General features: G+C 41.4%; 1 protein-coding gene across 1 annotated transcript in view; it reads right to left on the reverse strand.

Moving 5' to 3' along the window:
* Positions 1-860: 860 nt before the first annotated feature.
* ltk (leukocyte receptor tyrosine kinase) overlaps positions 861-19,020 on the reverse strand; it is a 168,004-nt gene continuing 149,844 nt past the window's right edge. Inside the window, exons 14-21 of the mRNA XM_048537569.2 lie at positions 18,150-18,214; positions 14,483-14,612; positions 13,814-13,911; positions 13,549-13,641; positions 12,811-12,912; positions 11,183-11,317; positions 8,075-8,165; positions 861-7,266 (exon numbers count right to left, since the gene is read on the reverse strand). Of these exons, the coding sequence (XP_048393526.1) occupies positions 6,490-7,266; positions 8,075-8,165; positions 11,183-11,317; positions 12,811-12,912; positions 13,549-13,641; positions 13,814-13,911; positions 14,483-14,612; positions 18,150-18,214 (1,491 nt within the window). The 3' untranslated portion in view covers positions 861-6,489. The remainder of the gene's footprint in view (positions 7,267-8,074; positions 8,166-11,182; positions 11,318-12,810; positions 12,913-13,548; positions 13,642-13,813; positions 13,912-14,482; positions 14,613-18,149; positions 18,215-19,020) is intronic.

Raw genomic sequence — 19,020 nt, forward strand, 5'->3', positions numbered from 1 at the left:
TTACCAGTGATAACACAGTGTGAAGTTGGAGGAACACAACAGGCCAGGCAGCATCAGAGGAGCAGGAAAATTGACATTTCAGGTTGGGACCCTTCTGAAGAAGAATTTATTTTCTGATGAAGGATCTTGACCTGAAACGTCAACTTTCCTGCTCCTTTGATGTTGCCTGGCCTGCTGTATCCTCCAGCTCCACACTATGTTATCTCTGGCTCCAGCATCTGCAGTTCTTACTATCTCTGAAGGATTTACCAATAACTGCCATTCTACAGTGAGATGATAGTCCCTGAGGAGATTAGGACCCACCTCACAAGAATTTGCTTCTGAATGCCCTCAGCATATCTTCTCAACACTGCTTGAAGCCTTAAAGAGACGGGCCAGGCTCTAACTCTGCTGAATGCAACATTTGATGTACTGTTGATACAACGGTCTTAATCCTTACAAAAGAGTCCATTTGCTGACTTAATATGAACAGTAGAGAATGCAGACTTAAACTAAAGGTGCAGGCTGAATGATGAAATTAAAGATGGTGTAATTGATCACATAGCCCTGACATCAGCAAGAAAGATGATACCAGTTCAGAATGAGTATGCAGAGAGAGAGAGGTCTTAGACACTGCACTACAGAACCATGTGTAAGAACCCACAATGTACACACGTAAAAAGAGAAGTGTTACACTATTTAACAAGGTGAAAAACCTTATTTAGAGACATGAAACAATCAACCTTGGGGACAGTATATGTACAGGTACCCACAGCTGGACTGGTATCTCATGGTAAAGGCTTGGGTAAAGTAAACCAAATCAGAAGACACACTTTATGAGTTCCAATTAAGATGACAACACATCGTGGTATGTGGTAAGTAGTTCATTTATTGGTGAAGTAGTAATAAGTATAATTCTAAATTCAGAAGCTGTAACATGATTAGTGCTTATATGTTTTCAGTACACTTATCTCAAAGAGCAGCATTAGGAAAACAAACTATCAGCAAGCATAAAGTAGGAACGTGCTCATATTTAGCACACATACCACACGATGTAATCTTTGTGATACAACTGGTGCAGATGGACATAACTGTATCATTCTTGAATCGTTAGGCAACTTTATGATGCAACTGCACCCCTTACTAATGGTTAAGGAGGTTTGCATTTGATGTGAAACAGCCACATGAGTGACAGTAGACGTGCTAGGTTTAATATACCAGAATGTCATTCTCTTTGGCTGATGCAGTATACAGTTAATTATTGTCATAGATCCCACACTTGGAGGGTCAAAGAAAGTACTTGCATTTTAAACTGTGCCTTCCAATGATCTCAAGACATACCAAAGTGTCTTACAGCAGATTATTTCATTAGGTCTAGTCACTTTGTAATGTAAGAAGTGCAACAACCAATTTAAACACCAGATGCTCCCACAAACAGCAATATGACAATGACAAAATGTTCTGTTGCAATGAAATCAGCTGACACATAAATATTGGCCAGCACACCAGTGAACTCACCTGCTGTTCTTTGAAACAGTACCATGGATCTTTTTAGATCCATCCGAAACTGCTGCGCAACAACTTCCATTTGAATTCATGAAGAGATTCCAGCATGTAGATTGCCAGCAGAAAACTACATGCCTGCTACTTTGGAAATCAGTCACTGGGGCTTACCAATCCAGCAGGCTTGAACATTCAAAGAATAGTGTTTCACCAGCCCATATGCCAAAACTGGTTTTGCAAAGCATCCATAAGCTGAGACAGTTGGTGTCATTTATTTCTCCAACTAAATTAAAACTCTAACCTTAACTCAGACTTTTACATTGTGACACTTCCCAACATGGAGCAGTGGGCAGCAGTTAGATACTGACCGGATCAGAGTTTCACTGGCAAGGCCGAAATTTATTGCAGATTCTGAATTGTTTTTGAAAACATGACTGCAGTGCACATGCAAGTGCTGTTACATAGGGACTTCCAAAAATTATTGTATTGGAAACAACAGAGAAAATATTTTCAAGTAAGGATAGTTTGTGAACACAAACAGGGAACTTTGGAGATTGTGACCTTCCCTTGTGCCTTGCTCTTCTTAAATGGTGCAATTTTCATTAAATTGGAGGGTTCAGGATAAATTTGCATAATTTATTTTCTGAAAATACTAAAACTCCTTTGTAAAAAGAGTTTTGTACAATTAATTCTAATGAGGAGACTGGATTCAGCAACTTCCTCATGGATTGATAAATTTATGAGTGTTTTATCCCAGTGAGAATGTTCCATTCCATTATTTTTTGATCCACCCCATTGCATTGTGCAGAGAATTCCCCCTGATATGGCTGTTCACAATTGTGTGTTCACAGCTGAAGAATGGGCAATTTATCCTTTAGTAAAATATCTGTGCATTCCAGTTGAAGTAGAATTTCATTCTTTTTTCTCTCTCTGTGGAGTCCTCCCCCATCCCTGTGATCTCCATCTGATGTCAAGTACAGTCCTAGAGAATTTCAAAGGCAGCTCACACTACAGAGCTGATGTGTGTGTGTGCAGGGACCAAGCACAATATTTCCATATTTTCTAATGTCACACAATTAGGTGGGAGTTATGGAGGTTTCAAAGGGATTTGAACAAGGTGAGCAAATGGGCAAGCACATGGCGGTTGGAAAATAAGATGAATGAGTGAATCCATTTTGGTAAAAAAAACACTATTATTTAAATAATCAGAGCTGACTGCAGCTGTCCTTGTCAGTGAGTCACTAAAAGCTAATATGCAGGGGCAACAAACAATGAGGAAGGCAAAAGGTATATTTTGCCTTCACAAGGGGATTTGAGCATAGAATATGATTTGCTGCATTTGTATAGAGTTTTGGTGAGCCTGCATCTGGCGTACTGTGTACGTCTGGTCTCCTTGCCACAGAGGGAGTGTGGTGAAAGTTCATCAGATTTAATCCCTAGGGTGGCTGGATTATTTTACGAGGTGAGATTGAGGAAACTGGGCCTGCATTCCCTAGAATTTTGAAAAATGGAAGGTGATCCCATTGAACCTTACAGAATTCTTCTGTAGGAAGATGTGAATATACTTGTGAGTCCAGGACTGGGGGTCAACACCTCAGAGTTAAGGGGAGGCTATTGAATACAGAAATAAGGAGGAATTTCTTTGCTTGGTGAGTGGTAGATCTATGAAATTCTTCACCCTGTGGCATTTCTTGGTACTAATGACAGCAAAGGAGATGGGGATGCAGGGGAAGAAGTAGTGGAGAGGTAGATGATCAGCCAAATGGCCTATATTCCTGTTTCCTATGTTCCCCAATCACTGGTCATCTCTCAAATATGATACATGATGGGAAAACTGAGACAGCATGAAAATAGTGTTCAACAATGATCTTGTCTCATCACCACCACTTTCTCCTTTCTACAGTCCACCCCAGCCCTCACTATATATAATATTGCTTCCACCCTCCATCCCTCAGTAGTGAACTGATGTAGAAAACCAGGCTGATGTTCCCTCTTTCCCAGCCTAGGGCCTTAAACTAAGTCTAGCAACATTGCCACTAATGGAATTGAGGCCAATGAGGAGTTGAAAAGTGGGCCTGTGTATGGCAGCCAGATATTGAGAGCTTGCAGTTTTGTGTCAATCACTTTTAATACATTTCTATTTGTACCTGGAAGATATGCAATTTATGAAGCATCCTTCTGTAAAGTTATCACAAAAAAGTGAGGGATGACCAAAAAGTAAAAGATGCGAAAATCAATTTAAAACAAAATCATATCTTAATATTATTGTGAAGCAAAAGTGATTTCTCCCCCCACAGAAGGAATAAAGAAAAGATTAAACTTCTTATACCAATGTCAGAGTGTACAATATAAACTGAATAACTGAGCCTATTCAGGCCAAAGTCTTTATGACATGAACCAAATAGGAAGCTTACTTAGACCAATTACAATCTGTGTAACATGAACAGCAGTTAAGATCAGTCAGACCAATCATAGTCTTTATGACACAAACAGAAACCTGAACTTGGTGAGTACAACAACAATAACAACTTGTATTTACAGAGCACTTTCAACATAGTGAAATGTATCGAGGTGCTTCACAGTAGCTGTGACGGGACAAATGTGATGAAAAGCCACATGAGGAGATAGTAAGCGATATGATAAGTTATTGACCTGAAACATTCAACTCGTTTTTCCCTCTGCAAATGCTGCCTGACATACTGAATATCTCCAATACTGTTTAACTGTCATTTTCAATGTTATGTGACATATGTTTTAAAATTCGACAAGTCCTAGCCTTTCAGCAAGGCTGAAAGGATGGCAACAGAAAGTGTTGGAAAAAAAATCAGCAGGTCTGGCAACTTCTGTGGTGTGTGTGTGAGAGAGAGACAGACAGACAGAGTTCACATTTCAAGTTAGATAGGGCACTTCTTCAGAACTCCAACTTGAAAACATTTGCACAGTTTCTTTCTCCGCAGACGCTGCTGAGAATTGCCACCCCTTTGTTTTTATTTCAGATTTCTAGCATCTGCAGAATTTTACTTTTGCTAGTCAATTGAAGCAAGTTAGTTCTAATCAGCAATTGAGTTAAGTACGTTAGTAAACTACTGAGGTTCTGAGATAAAAATAACTTATCAACTACAGCAACATTAACTATTATTGAAAGTAATCTCACAGTGTTTTAACTACCTGATATAGCTGAAAAGACTCCACATTCAGGGTGTATGTGATTGGCACATACATTTACGTTTATCATCAAAAGTCAATGTACCTACAAACTTCAAATCCTCAATGTCTGAACCAAAAGAAATATTTGGATAAAAAATAAATACAAACTTTTGCACAGGAGCTAACATAAAGCAGGGTACTGAATTGTCTTGGCAGCCCTCCAGAATTGCTCTGGGGATTCATTGCTGGGAGCAACTATTTAGTAAAATATAATACAGCATTGAACACACGCTGTATTCACCCATTTCCTTGAAAACAATGTTGAACAACATTGGAAAGGGAATGCTTGTTTGACTGAGTGGGGGAGGAGGGAGTATGATAAAGCATCTAGGAACACATCCTGGCAACTTGCACTCAATGCATTTCCAACCAAAGCTATCAGGAAGGATTGGAAAGTCTGTCTACAGCAGTACTGCATCCAGCACTGAGCTTCTGGAGCCATCTTTGATGATGCATTGCTAATTAGTCTTGCTGAAGTTACTGTCTTCTGGAAAAACCTTCACTCACTCAGAAAGGAAAAAGATTCGATAGATCAGTCTTCATGTCAATAACATGTAAGAAGCTCAACAGAGTCTTGTGTACACAGGAAGAATAGGTCTGACCAAATCATGGGTGGACCTGGGATTGGAAATGACCTACATGAAATTAGCTCACCACGTTAAGTGAGAGATACATTGGAGGCTTTAGGAGATTTTGCCATCATGCTCTAAGTGGGACAGAAACTAGGAAGGGAGGTTAGGACATGCTGAATATAGTTGGACGGTGAAGGTGAGAAGCTGAATGGCTGGGTCTGGGGTCAAAGTGTGCTATACAAACATCAAACAAGTACTCCACCCCAATTATTGTTCAAATTACTCCCCCATTCCAATTCTCAGTTCAGATCAGAAAATACTGAACAAAAAAAACTAGAGACTTCTACAAAGGCCAGTCTACCAAGACGAACACAGCAAAAATCAAGTTGTAGCATTTCTTTCTGATACCAGACGATACTACAAAGCATCAATGTAGTTTCTTCCTGAATCCTCTGATAATTAGTGACATTTTCTCCAGTATATTTTCTCCAGTTGTAGGAATACAATGCATAGTCTGTCAATGATCCTCAAAGTACATCTGGGGATGATAACCAGGGATACAGCTGCAGCTCACAACAATTGCAGCTGGACAACTCTTTCAAACTGGTCCAAATAATTGGGAATAGTTGGTCAAAATATTGCAATGGTTATAGTGTTGGACTTTCAACATGAACTGTAATCCCAATCTGTACCACCAGAACATCACATTTCCCTCATTAAAATAGGTCAATGACTTCAAAGCCCCAGCCCTTTCTCACTCACTTCGTAAAGTATCGGTGGGGTCAGAGATGTGAATTCTAGTTTCTTCTGGTGTTTGAGCTGATCATCCCCAATTCAATCAGATTAGTCAGTTCTTTACCAGGCTGTTCTACAGGGAACATGGCACTTAGCCAAGTGTTCCATTTACAAGGAGGATTTGCAGGACCAGCGTGGAAATAGCTACAGAGTCCGGATTAGAGATCTTCTGGGCTATGCACTCTTCCTATCAATAATATCAAAGAAAAATGAGCAGACTGAAAGAATCCTGTCTAGGTTTTTAATGGCCTTCCAACCTAATGAGGCTGCTTATTTCCTACCTTTAACCCCATCAAGATCTCCCAGCCTTGGAGGGAGCTTGCAATCCAATCTAGGTACAGTGTCAAATGGAATTGTGTCTCTTTACTTCTTATAGATTATAACTGAAACTTGATCGTGCAATGTGGCACGTGTCTCAGATCCCTGTTAGGTTTCATACAGAGGTGATGCTGAGGTCTTCTGACAGTGACAGGCCTGAGTCACGATCTCTTGCTGACTTCTCTGGGTTGTAAAGACAATGCATTTCCTTGCTGAGACGTGCCATCTTCTGCCTGGGACCGTCCTCCTCACTTGAGTCCCGTGGTACACGGGCACCGTCTGTATCAATGCACAATCCATCATAAGCATAATTGATATTTCCACAAGGGAAGCTCTGCGCTTTGAGAAGCGACTGGCCTCCAACTTCTAAAGCCAGGGTGTGGCTGCCTGGGGAAGGGGATTCCCGGGAGCTTGGTGGGGAGATGCTGTTGCAATCTAAGCCTGAGTCCTCCCTCTCAGGGGCATTCAGGGGCTTCTCTCCCACCTCAGAGGGCGCTGAAGCTCTCTGGTAACTCTTGGAGACCCAGGATCCATAAGTGGGGTTCCACAAGGTTTTGGTTTCGTTCCTCAGCCTCTGCTCCTGTTGAGGTTTTACTTCAGAGGAGTGAACGGCCCCAGCTTCATAGTAAAGCCAGTGGCTGCTGGTGGGGGCTGTTTGATAGCCATTCTCCACCTTGGTGCCAAAGGTTTCTCCTTTTGGCAACTCCTGAAGGTTTTGGAGTTTCGACCCAGATTGCAGGAACTCCGCCATCTGACTGGCAGTGAGAGTCGAGCTGACCCTCAGCAGTGGAGTCACACCACCAGAGCTGTCAGGTCGGATCACCGTATTCCCTTCAGCCTCTGCCGTTGGGCCATACTCAACAGGGAGGAGCGTGTTGACAATGTCTGGATCCTGAAAAAGAACAAACAAAGCAATTAGATCGTAATGCGGATTTCCAGTTACAGAGTACAACAGCAACAAGCTAACATTGAACTTGTATAAGTCACTTGACTTGAGTATTAGAAACACAGAACGATAAAATTAGGAGCAGGAGTAGGCCATTCAGCCCTTTGAGCCAGCTCTGCCATTCGAGATGACCACGGTTGATTGTCCAACTCAATACCCTGTTTCTGCTTTCTCCCCACAGCCTTCGATATGTTAACACAGGGTCTGTCTAAAGCTCTTCTGTGGACCTGCAAATAAGCCTATCTTCTGACTCTACAGTTTGCCTGTTTGTCAGACATCTCATTGTGCCTTGACTGACACTCAGGCCTTCATTAAAACATCATGATCAGGTCACTGTGTCACTTGAAGCAATCCCTGGCTAGATGGCAGCCCCTTCCCCCACTAAAAGGCCCTCATTTGTCTTTGAACCAATGGTTTCTTAGTTGTTCTTCCGCCTGCCATGCTCCCCCAACAAATGTGTTTCTCCATTTAAGGCCACAGTGTTGGAATCCAGTTACCTTACTGTTAAACAAAAATTCAGTTCCTTTCTATGAAGAAAGCTCAATCAAACAAGTTCAATGATCACCGTCTGCTTGATCCCTAAACATCCCTTAATTGCCCCAAAGATTAGCTGTTTATTCAAAGAGACTAGCTTGGAAGCTTATCATTACAACAGAGGAAAATCAAGAGCTGCTTTAAAAATTAATCTTATTCCATCTGTGTCCCACTAATTCTACTACCTATGTCTCTATGAAGAACTTGTGTAATTCCGTACTTGTGTACAGTAGTTAATTCTTTCCAATATGGTGGAGAAATCAGGCCGATATTCTGGTCGGTGCTGCCAACACTGGGTCATAATGCGATATCTAAAGGAACAGAATCCAATAAATTCACTCAATGCGCATTTGCCATTTTTAACGAAAGTATTGCAAAAGGAAGAACTTGAATTTATATAGCACCATTCATAATCTATAGCCATCCCAAAATCCCTTTAAAGGGCTTATGAAATAGTCATGGTTGTAAACAGGGAAACACAATGGCCCAATTGTGCACAACACAGTTCCACAAACAGCCACAAGATAATGATCCAATAGTTTGCCTTCAAGATGTTGGTTGGGTGATAAATAATTGCCAGATTTCTGGGGAGTCTTACTTGTTTTTCTCCAAAGAGCACCCAGGCACCTTTTACGCTCACCTGAGGGTTAGCGACTCACCAGAAGCACAGGGTGCTGCATTAATCCTACGGCACTGAATTGGAGTTTCGGTTTGGATTTTGTGCACAAGTCCCACTTATCTTTTACCATCATCTATGAAGTGAATGTTGTCACAGCGCCAAGGCTAACACTGCGTGAAGTAGGTCATCCTTCCTCTCCTGAAATTTCTATGCTATACCTATTTCTACTGTGGAGTTAAAGCCATATAGTTCTGGTATCTGTTTAAGATAAATTGAAGATTTTTTTATTTACAGTTTATTGTAAATAAATAAATAATTTTTTTTAAAAAACAATTAATGTTTGAAATTTTAACACAGCTGAGAGGTTTTTCAATACAAGAAAGCCCCAAGGTTGCCAAGGAGACAATTGCTGGGGATGGAGTTGTACTCTAAATAGTAAACTGGTGGGTTTGGTTTTAAAAATATAAGAAGGAGGAAGGCTAAACTGGAGACTGCAGATAGCCAGTGTACTGTGTTTCATCAATAGGTCAAATTTATACAGTTAAAGAGGAGAAGAGGGAGTTTAGGAGAATTGGATAGGGCCAAGTAGTTATTTGAGAGAAATGTCCACTATGGAAGAGATACCAAGGTGATTCTGTGAGAGATAATGGGAACTGCAGATGCTGGAGAATCCAAGATAACAAAGTGTGGAGCTGGATGAACACAGCAGGCCAAGCAGCATCTCAGGAGCACAAAAGCTGACGTTTCGGGCCTAGACCCTCCATCAGAAAAGGGGGAGGGGGACAGGGTTCTGAAATAAATAGGGAGAGAGGGGGAGGCGGACCGAAGATGGAGAGAAAAGAAGAAAGGTGGAGAGGAGAGTATAGGTGGGGAGGTAGGGAGGGGATAGGTCAGTCCAGGGAAGACGGACAGGTCAAGGAGGTGGGATGAGGTTAGTAGATAGGAAATGGAGGTGATTCTGTGTCTGGTGGGTCGTGGTTTGTGACAGTCAGTAATATCTTTACTGGAGTCAGGGAGTCACATTGCTATGATATGCCAAAGATGTGTGTGATAATCTGTGTAGCCAGACCCAGACGTAAAGGAACTGTCTTCCAGAGTATTTTGTATATTTTAAAGCCTACCAGGGTGAAAAAGACAGTAAAAGAGATTAAGATGGATTAAGTCCACTTACTGGATTGAATTTAAGTTGAAGTTTACCTTCTGTTTAATAAGAATTTATAAGAATCATTACCTTGCTTATTCAGTGTAACTATTTAATCATTCTTGCTTGTTTAGTGTTGTTCAAGACTGGACCATAAAGATTATTGTGTGTTTTATTCTAATCCTGGAATCCTGCCACAAACCTTCTTACCCCTGCTTTTTCTGTATATTATATTCTTTAAAGGCCTGTGGCCAACAAGCTGGATCCTAACAAAAAGCTGGTTTTCCAGTATTCCCAAAAGTCATTATAACATATAGCTTTGTTTTATATTTGTTTTCAAGTCTTGCTGCTACACCAAGGTCACCATTTTATATCTGCAAATCCCATCAGTGAATGTATTCAGTCTCCTCAACAGTGGAGAGCATCATAACTCAACTCCTCCCCTTGCTGGGTGAATGTGAGTCCACTATTTCACAGATGATGATCAGAAAGGGTGAAATACCATGCTGATATCCCCTGCCTGATGTTGAGGCCAATTCTTGCAGCTCTGGTGACACTCCTGTTGAGTTAGAGGTGCTCTGCCCATGAACACAACCAGCAGAATGTTGGAACACTAGAAATGGGGCTCTCACTTATCTGTATTTTTATATAGACTGTAGCATGTGAGAGTTTGATGCTTCTTTTCTGACATTACAATGGTAACTATATTTCAAGAACTACTTTAATGGCTGTAACGTATCTTGAAATGACTTGAGGTTGTGAAAGGTATTACAGAAAAGCAACTCGCTACTACCCGCATTTAGCAATCATTGATCCTGTGGTGTTACAGTTCAGACAGAGTGTTCTGTGCTGTTTTGGCAACAGATATTTTTTATGTGCAAGTTATGGTCTGCAGTAGTAGATAATAACTGTAGATCTGTCACTATCATGGATCTTAGTTTGGGTTGTGTCCTTGGAGGTTAGGATCGTTAAGAGCTTGTGGGAAGTATCGCTGTTGGTAAACTTGACCTTTTATTGAGCAACATTTCCTAGGACTGGCACCAGACTTCACATAAAGCCATGTGGATTCTGTTGCCATGTGATCTTATATTGATCTCATAATGCATTTATATTTTTAACATTAATACTTTACACCTCAGGACAGACTCCAAATTTGTTGGCTGATCAACAAACTCTCCCAGTTTTATCTCCTGCTATTGGTGTATATGTTGGTAGGATTTGCAAATTGAATCTCAACTTGTTGGACTATGTTATGAACACACCTTCCTTGACTGGCAAGTACTGGGATTGAATTTAAATGTAAAGATTCTGGATGAGAGACAGGAACGCTATCCACTGTGCCAGAAAATCTTCACTGAAACTGATTCATCAATCTTATTGGCCTCTATTCAGCAAGGTTTTTGATCCTGTGTTTAATGGTGTGACTGACCTTTATCTAGCAATATGGCTAATCCAATTTGAGCCTTATGTTCTGATTCTGATTCAGTGATATTAAAGATTAAACATTTGTTGGTGTTGTTACATCTAACTAGTCAAATTCATACTGACCTGAGATCAGAAATACTTACACAGGCCCAGGGCAGTTCTTCGGTGGGTCCATTCTTCCACCACTCGTTACAAACTCCAAGACTTCCTGATTGCTTTTGCAGGGGTATGGCATGTATCCAAGTGACAGAATTTCCCACAGCAACACACCAAATGACCTGGAGTAATGTTTGAAAGAATGAAAGAACTTGGTGCTTACATTCTTATCCTGGGAAGGTCCCACAGCACTTTGCTACCAATGAAAATTTACTGCTGAGATGGGGAGTAAAGCAGCAAACAATTTGTGTTCCAGAATCCAACAATGTTCCAAAAACAATGTGATACTGACTGCATCTTTTGGTTTTGGTTTTGGTTGAGCGTTAAGTATTAATCGGACTCTCTGGGAACTATGTCTCAGACTGCTGCAGCTAAATGTTGGGATAAGGCTTCTTCCACAGGCTTGAGCATTCAAACACACGAACAATGAACAACAGCAGGTCACTCTATCTTTTGAGTTAACATTTCGGGTACAGTGAGCCTCAGAACTCGGAGTTCTGAGGAAGGGTCACCAGACCCGAAACGTTAACTCTGTTTATTCCTTCACAGATGCTGCCAGACCTGCTGAGCTTTTCCAGCAACTTTCCTAATTTACAGCATCCATAGTTCTTTTGGCTTTTATTCACTGTCTTTTGAGCCTGCCCTGCTATTCAATACGATCATAGTTGATCTGATTTTAACCTCAACTCTACATTCCTGTACATCCCCGATAATCTTTCACCCCCTTGGTCATCAAGAGTCCATTTATCACGTTAAAAATATTTGAATATTCTGCTTGAATATTTTGAAGATGGGAACTCCAAAGACTCTCAACCTTGTAAGAGAAGTTTTTTGTCTCATCTCTGTTTTAAATGAGTGAACCTACATTTTTAAAGTTAAACCCCTAGATCTAGATTCTCCCACAAGAGGAAACATCCTTTCCATATCCACTCTATCAAGTCTCCTCAGGATCTTATATGTTTCAATTAAGTTACCTCTGACTCTTCTGAACTCCAGAGGAGACAGCCTGTCTATCTTTCCTCATAAGGAAATCCGATCATTCCAGGTATTTGTCTCTTCACAGATTTTACACTCTTTTGGTTCTCTAGAGTGTTAGGCGTTTGAACTCACTCTTAGCGGCTACACTCCTGTCTAGATTGAATGCCTTGCATCTTTAGCTTGTGCTTAATTCAGATTATGGCTCACTCACTTTCTGTTATACTGTAAACTCTTTACTACTGCTATCATATAGATGAGGCAGAAGATAGCTCTCTGGTACAGTGTTTCTCTTCTGGTTCTCCTGGCATCTCGACGACATCTTTCTTTTTGCTGCTCTCTGACAGGGAAATCATTAACTCTTTGAGTGATAAACAGGCACCTGCTCAGGTTGGAATTTAATGCCCTTTCCCAAGGTCAATTCAGGTGGTGGGGTGATGGGCATTTAATTGGGCAGGAGGGTGGCAGGTAGGTTCCCTGGGGCTTTCCCACCTCTGCTCCAATTAAGTGTGCGATAGAGAAGGTCATGAGCCAATTGAAGCTCAAAAATGGCCCAGCCAGTGACGCCTAAATCCCATGAGTGACACTGAAGACCCAATTTACTGTGAGCCTGTTGTGTTACAATAGTCTGTCATATTACCATGTGTCTGTCTTGGAGGTGAAAATTCCTTCAAGGAAAGCTTCTGGAGGCATCCACTTGACTGGCAGCATGGCACGTCCACCTTTTCTGTAGTAGCTTGCCCTGAATTCAAAAACACATTGGATGAAGGAAAAAGAGCCACACCTATAAATGCAGCCGAGCTTCTGAAGATAACATCTTTTCATACTATCTATAAGTTGTTTTTGTATAATTACTTGTGACACTGTAACCATCACAAGATTCTTCCCAGGGTTGCTATTTAACAACATTTGGCACAAATATGGGAAAAACATCTGGCAACTTGAAGACGGTTGGTCGGCCTGTGGAGTTGAGCTGTCTGAGGGCAGTGTGCATATGGACCCAGAATGTACTGGGTTCTTGCATGATGTCAAGGAGGTGCAGCATGTTGGTGAGAAACAGTGGGGCCTAGGATAGGTCTTTGGGAAGCTCCAGGCTTGATTGGGAACAGAATGAGAGTCTGCTGACAGAGGAGAGGTGTTGGTGGGACAACCATGTTAAAAGATAGCAGAGGTACACTATAACTCAATCTGCAACTTGTTCCCCACGTGAAGTGGGGCTTCTTGGCCATGTTGCGGCAAAGACAAAGGTTACAATGATCTGGTGCCCAGAAACAGGGTCGCATACTGCAACGTACAATCATTTGAACAGGTCTGGTGATCAACTGGAAAGCTGCAGAGCTTCAGCTCAGCTCGAATACATCAATTATTGATGGCATACCTATAAATATCTCGAGCCATCCCAAAATCTCCAATTTTGGCTGCTCGCCTGGGTCCACTGCAGGTTAGTAAACAGTTTCTTGCTGCAATATCCCTAAGAACAAGCAAACACAAAAACAGAATTAAATACCACTGTCACTGAGCTGTATAGCTGCTGTATAATTTATCAGCATGACCACAAATGACAGGACTAATTTTAAAAAAAGACATACATCCATTTTTCTTCTGTCTAAAATAAAGTTCTAAAGCTGAAATTCATGACAAACCTGTGAATAAAATGGTTGTCTTCCAGGTATTTGCAGCCACAAGCTATATCCTTGGCCATGTTCAGAAGGTCCAGCATTGTCAATGTCATTACCTGTGTCTGAAATACAGTAACACGCAGAGATGGTGTGAGATAGTCCATTCAGGATGGTCCAAACATGGGGAGCATTTAAAGAAACATTCCTAGTAATTTCAGATCAGTAAGTGAGCCATTTTGAATAAATAAGCAGCAATTCTTGTCCATAGGTAGATCAGATACTGCTAAGTGGATGCATGAAGGCAAAGTTTGTGGCTTTGCAATCATCAGGACTGTGATGTCAGAAAATCGGTCTGGTTCCTTATGTCCTTGCCCCAATGTCCCCTTCTAGCAACAAGACGGCTCAGTGGTTAGCACTGCTGAGACTTTTTGTTTCTAATTTCCAGCATCTGCAGTGTTTTGGGTTTTTATTTTGTTTTAGTGGAGACGTTCCCCATGGTTTGGCTTCCCATAGAACACATCACAAAAAGTCTCAAGAGGAACTGGAGGAGGGTAGAAAAGACTTTCAGCCATTTTACAGAATCGATTATAGTTGTCAGGACTGAACAAGTTCAGACTAGCTCATCCTTAGTACAGTGGAGACTGAGGCAGTTCTCTTACAAGGAACATAACAAACGTTCGCCTTTGTGCTTACAGCTTTGGGCCTGTTTTCACGAAGGAAAGTCTTCATGTCTCCTCCAGTCATGAGCTCCAGGAGGATAAACCGAGGCAAGGCTTGCAAGCTCACACCAATACAACGGACAATGTTCTGATGGTTAAACTTGCTGTTTGAAACAGAAGGGGGGGATGGTAAAACAGAGTTAAAATACATAATATTCTGAACAACAAAGAAACATCAACTTATCAACAGCAATCAGCAAAATATTTAACCTCATTGGAATCTTGGAATAGTGGGGAAAATATTCCACCCTGAGGTGTCTGTTTGACTGCAAACATTTTGTCAGCCTCCTAGGTAACATCGTCAGTGCACCTCTGGTGAAGCATTGGTGTTTTGTCCCACTTGTTATTTATACGCCTCAGTTTGCTGGGGTGGTTGGCATAACTTCCGGTTCTGTTTTTCAGTGGTTTCTATATAGGGTCCAGTTTATTGTGTTTGTTGATGGAGTTCTGGTCTCTGATGTACATGAGGGTGACTAGTGTGTCTGACTGTTTTGTGTCGTTTTGTGTGGTCTTGTTGCAGCAATAATAGTGGGTTGTGCTTTTTGGGTATCCCTTCCTTTTAAAAACTCCATATAGGTGCTCCTGTTCTGCTTTGTGCAGTTCCAGGTGATTGCAGTGTGTTGTGGCTTATTTGAATAAGGTCCTGATACAGTTCCATTTATGGGTGTTGGAGTGGAGCACTTGTACGGACTGAGGAGGAGAACAAGAGCACTGATACAGAGTTTTTAAAAAGAAATGGATACCCAAAAAGCACAATCCACCATTAACTCCGTGACAGTCCGCAACAGGAAGACACAACACGGCCAGACACACTAGTCAGCCTATCGTACATCAGAGATGACCACAAGACGGCTCAGGCCCCTAGGTATTAGGGTAGTCCACAAACCAACACCCACCCTGTCACAGCTACTGACGAACTTAAAGGATCCCATTCCCACAACCAATAAAACTAACGTAATATACAAAATACCACGCAAGGACTATGAGAAACATCACATGGGCCAAAGTGGAAGAAAACTGACAATAAGGAAACACTACCACCAACTAGCCACCAAGAGACAATACCAGTTCTCACTGGTCTCAATACACACGGAAGAAGGACACAAATTCAACTGGGACAACACATCCACAGTAGCACAAGCCAAACAGAGACATGCCAGGGAATTCCTGGAGGCCTGGCATTCCAACCAGAACTCCATCAACAAACACATTGAACTGGACTCAATATACAAATCACAGAAAAACAGAACCAGAAGTAATGCCAACCACCCCAGCAAACTGAGGCATATAAATAACAGGCCGGACAGAACACTAATACTTCACCGAAGGCATACTGATGGCGTTACCTAGCAAGGCGACAAAACATCTGCACTCAGACATGCCGGCTCGGTGAGCATGTCTACAACCGCAGCCACAAACCGAGCTACAAATCTCCTCAAAAACTTTAAATATTCCACCTACAGTAGACTTCTCATCTCAATTGACTGTTCTATTTTTGAATGGATTACTTCTGTGCAAAATGTAGACAAGTTCCTTAAACAATACTATTTAACAAATTTGTGACTATAAGGGTTTTGACTGGGAACAGGGTTGGTTTCCTTACAATGCAAGTGAGAGAGATTAGGAAACTTTTACACAGAGCTGCAGGGAAAGGAGAAAAGAGTAAAAAGGAGAAAAGGCTATAATTGGACAACTATTTGAAGGAGCCAGCAGTGGCAAAATGGGCCAGATGGCCTCATTTTTGAAAAGTAAAGTCTATTATTGTACTTCTTATGGAACTGTTGAGTTTAAGAAACTGAACTGTAAGTTAGCTTCGCAGGAAGATGCATTTTACCTCCTTCAAAAGATATATACAGATACTCGAAATACAAGATGCCAAAAATGGAGATCTAATGCATAAGATCATAAGACACAGGATTAGAAATTAGGCCATTCAGCCTATCGAGTCTGCTCCACCATTCAATCATGGCTGAGAAGTTTTTCAACCACTTTCTCCTGCTTTTTCCCTGTATCCCTTGATCCCCTTGATAATCAGAACCTATCTATCTCCGTCTTAAATATACTCAATGACTTGGCCTCCACAGCCCTCTGTGGCAGTGAGTTCCATAGATTCACTACTCTCTGGCTGAACAAGTTGCTCCTTATCTCCGTTCTAAAAGATCTTCCCTTTATTCTAAGGCTGTGCCCTCGGGTCCTAGTCTCTCCTACCAATGGAAACATCTTCTCAACATCCACTCTGTCCAGGCCATTCACTATTCTGTAAGTTTCAATTAGATCCCCCCTCATCCTTCTAAACTCCATCGGCTATAGACCCATAGACCTCAAACCTTCCTCATATGTTAAGCTTTTCATTCCTGGAACCATTCTCATGAACCTCCTCTGAACTCATTCCAGGGCCAGCAAATCTATCCTGAGATATGGGGCCCAAAACTGCCTACAATACTTCAAATGTGGCCTGACCAGAGCCTTAAAGATCCTTTAATTCTGTGTCTTATGGAGCACACTGCCACAGAAGTTCATCTCTGCTTTTATATTAAAGTCGTCACAAAATAAATGCCAAAGTTGCATTTGCCTTGCTAACTATTGACTCAGTCTGCAAGTTTACCTTTAGAGAATCCTAGACTAGAATTCCCAAGTGCAAGGAGGCACCTCGACAAAAACAATCCTCCTGCCTTTAGCCCTCATCAGCATTTCTTAATTGTACTCGTGTAATATAACAGAAGGAACAGAATGGTGGATATGCCTGAAATGCAGGTCATCATAAAGCTGTGCCTCACTGAATGCTCAGTCTTACTCTTTGTCTTCACATGTCGTAGATTGATATTCAGAAATGCTACTCAGTAATCAACTATTTCAAAGCTCTTGCTCGGCATTTGTTCGTTTTCTACGTTGGCATTTAAAACTCTATAGTGATGTTATTCATAGGTAAAGATTACCAGCCCAGAACGTTGATTATGAGCAGGACTGCCATGAAATCTGCGACATTTAAAATGAGGAATTTCTTTTAATGTCAATCCTTACAAAGATCATAAATTTGAATACATTGATGGATTATTTTTATTTTCCTTCAATCCAACTATTCTAAGCAAACTAGCAGGGACTGGGTTATATTCTAACCAAGGGATTTCTGTTCATTTTTATCTTTCATCTGTATAAGTGATGATGGTTGGAACCATTTTATCAGACGTTTGCTGAAGGCTTGACTTGGACCTAACGGTTTTGTGAATGGGGTGCCCAACTCATAATAAAGAACATAAGTAAGGATTGTTATGGTCAAAGGCTCAAAATGATGGCCCAAAAGGCAAGAAAGAACAGCAGTAAAAATGACCTAAATCAAGTTGGAAAATAAAATTAGGAATTGGGAGGCGTTAGAGCTCTGTAGCTTGAAAGAGAAGAAGTTTAAGAAATAAGCTTATTATGTAAAACCTGGAAGGTATAGCCAAAGGGCTACACTGTCAATGTTGCTAGATTTGACCCTAGGTTAGAGAAGAGGCAAAGGAACTATAGGCTTGATTGTCTAACCAACTTCCCTTAAACTTACTCATGACTGATATTTCTGATCTGTTACAGTAATCCATCAAAGTATTGAGAAGTGACTGTTAAGGCATCAGAACACAGGAGAGAAGAATTTTCACCATTACCTGATAATCAAAGCCTCCATCAGAAAATCCATTTCATCTTGTTCAGAGCAGATTTCTGGAAGAGTCTGTAAAAAGTAGCAAACTGATATGAATACTGGTGTAAAGGTCTGTAGCAGTGTTTCAGAGATTGCTGGTCAGACTGTCATGTTTGAGGCAGGAATTATTAGTTGGAAGGTTTCCCAATGTCACAATGTTACTTCCTAAGTTGCAATGCCTGACAACCCTATGCCCATGATGGGGTTGAGCCATGATTCTGCCGCTTTCCACAGTTGCATGAAGGTATAACTGGTGGTGGGGTTGAATTGGATGTGGTGTTCTGTTTGTCTACCTCATCTCTGGACTGAAGGCCTAACGTTGTCACAACCTTGGTGAGCAAACATTGAGAAAAACATTTGTGAAGCAAGTGTCAATATGGCTGAATCGTGACCTACAGCCACTTACCATCATAAGCTGTGCTGGGTATTAGGTTGCTGCCTCTTTCTAGGCTTGTTCAGTCTGCAAGAACATGCAGTGAACTCCTAACCCATTGCTGAAACAATCTACTGTCAGTCTGCCCAGTCTGTTTTTCGCACCTTGTCAACTGAAGATGCTGCCGGATGACAGCACAGCTCTGCAAATGTGCACAGCAGCCCAGCACTGGTGCAGTGTACCACACTCAGACCTCAATGCTGCAGTCCTTTGTACTGCCCCTTGCACAACACAGGAGGGTAGGCACTGAGCACCTTGGCTACCCCTTTCATACCAAAGCACATTGAAGACATCTGGACCCTTAGAATGTCAATGTCACAAACCACAATGGCAGCCAGGAGGTTACCATGCCTGTACACAGAGAACCTAACAAAACACCATACCCTGATTATCATGTCATTGT

Source organism: Stegostoma tigrinum, chromosome 10 (assembly GCF_030684315.1).
Source record: "Stegostoma tigrinum isolate sSteTig4 chromosome 10, sSteTig4.hap1, whole genome shotgun sequence".
NCBI classification, from domain to species: Eukaryota; Metazoa; Chordata; class Chondrichthyes; order Orectolobiformes; family Stegostomatidae; genus Stegostoma; species Stegostoma tigrinum.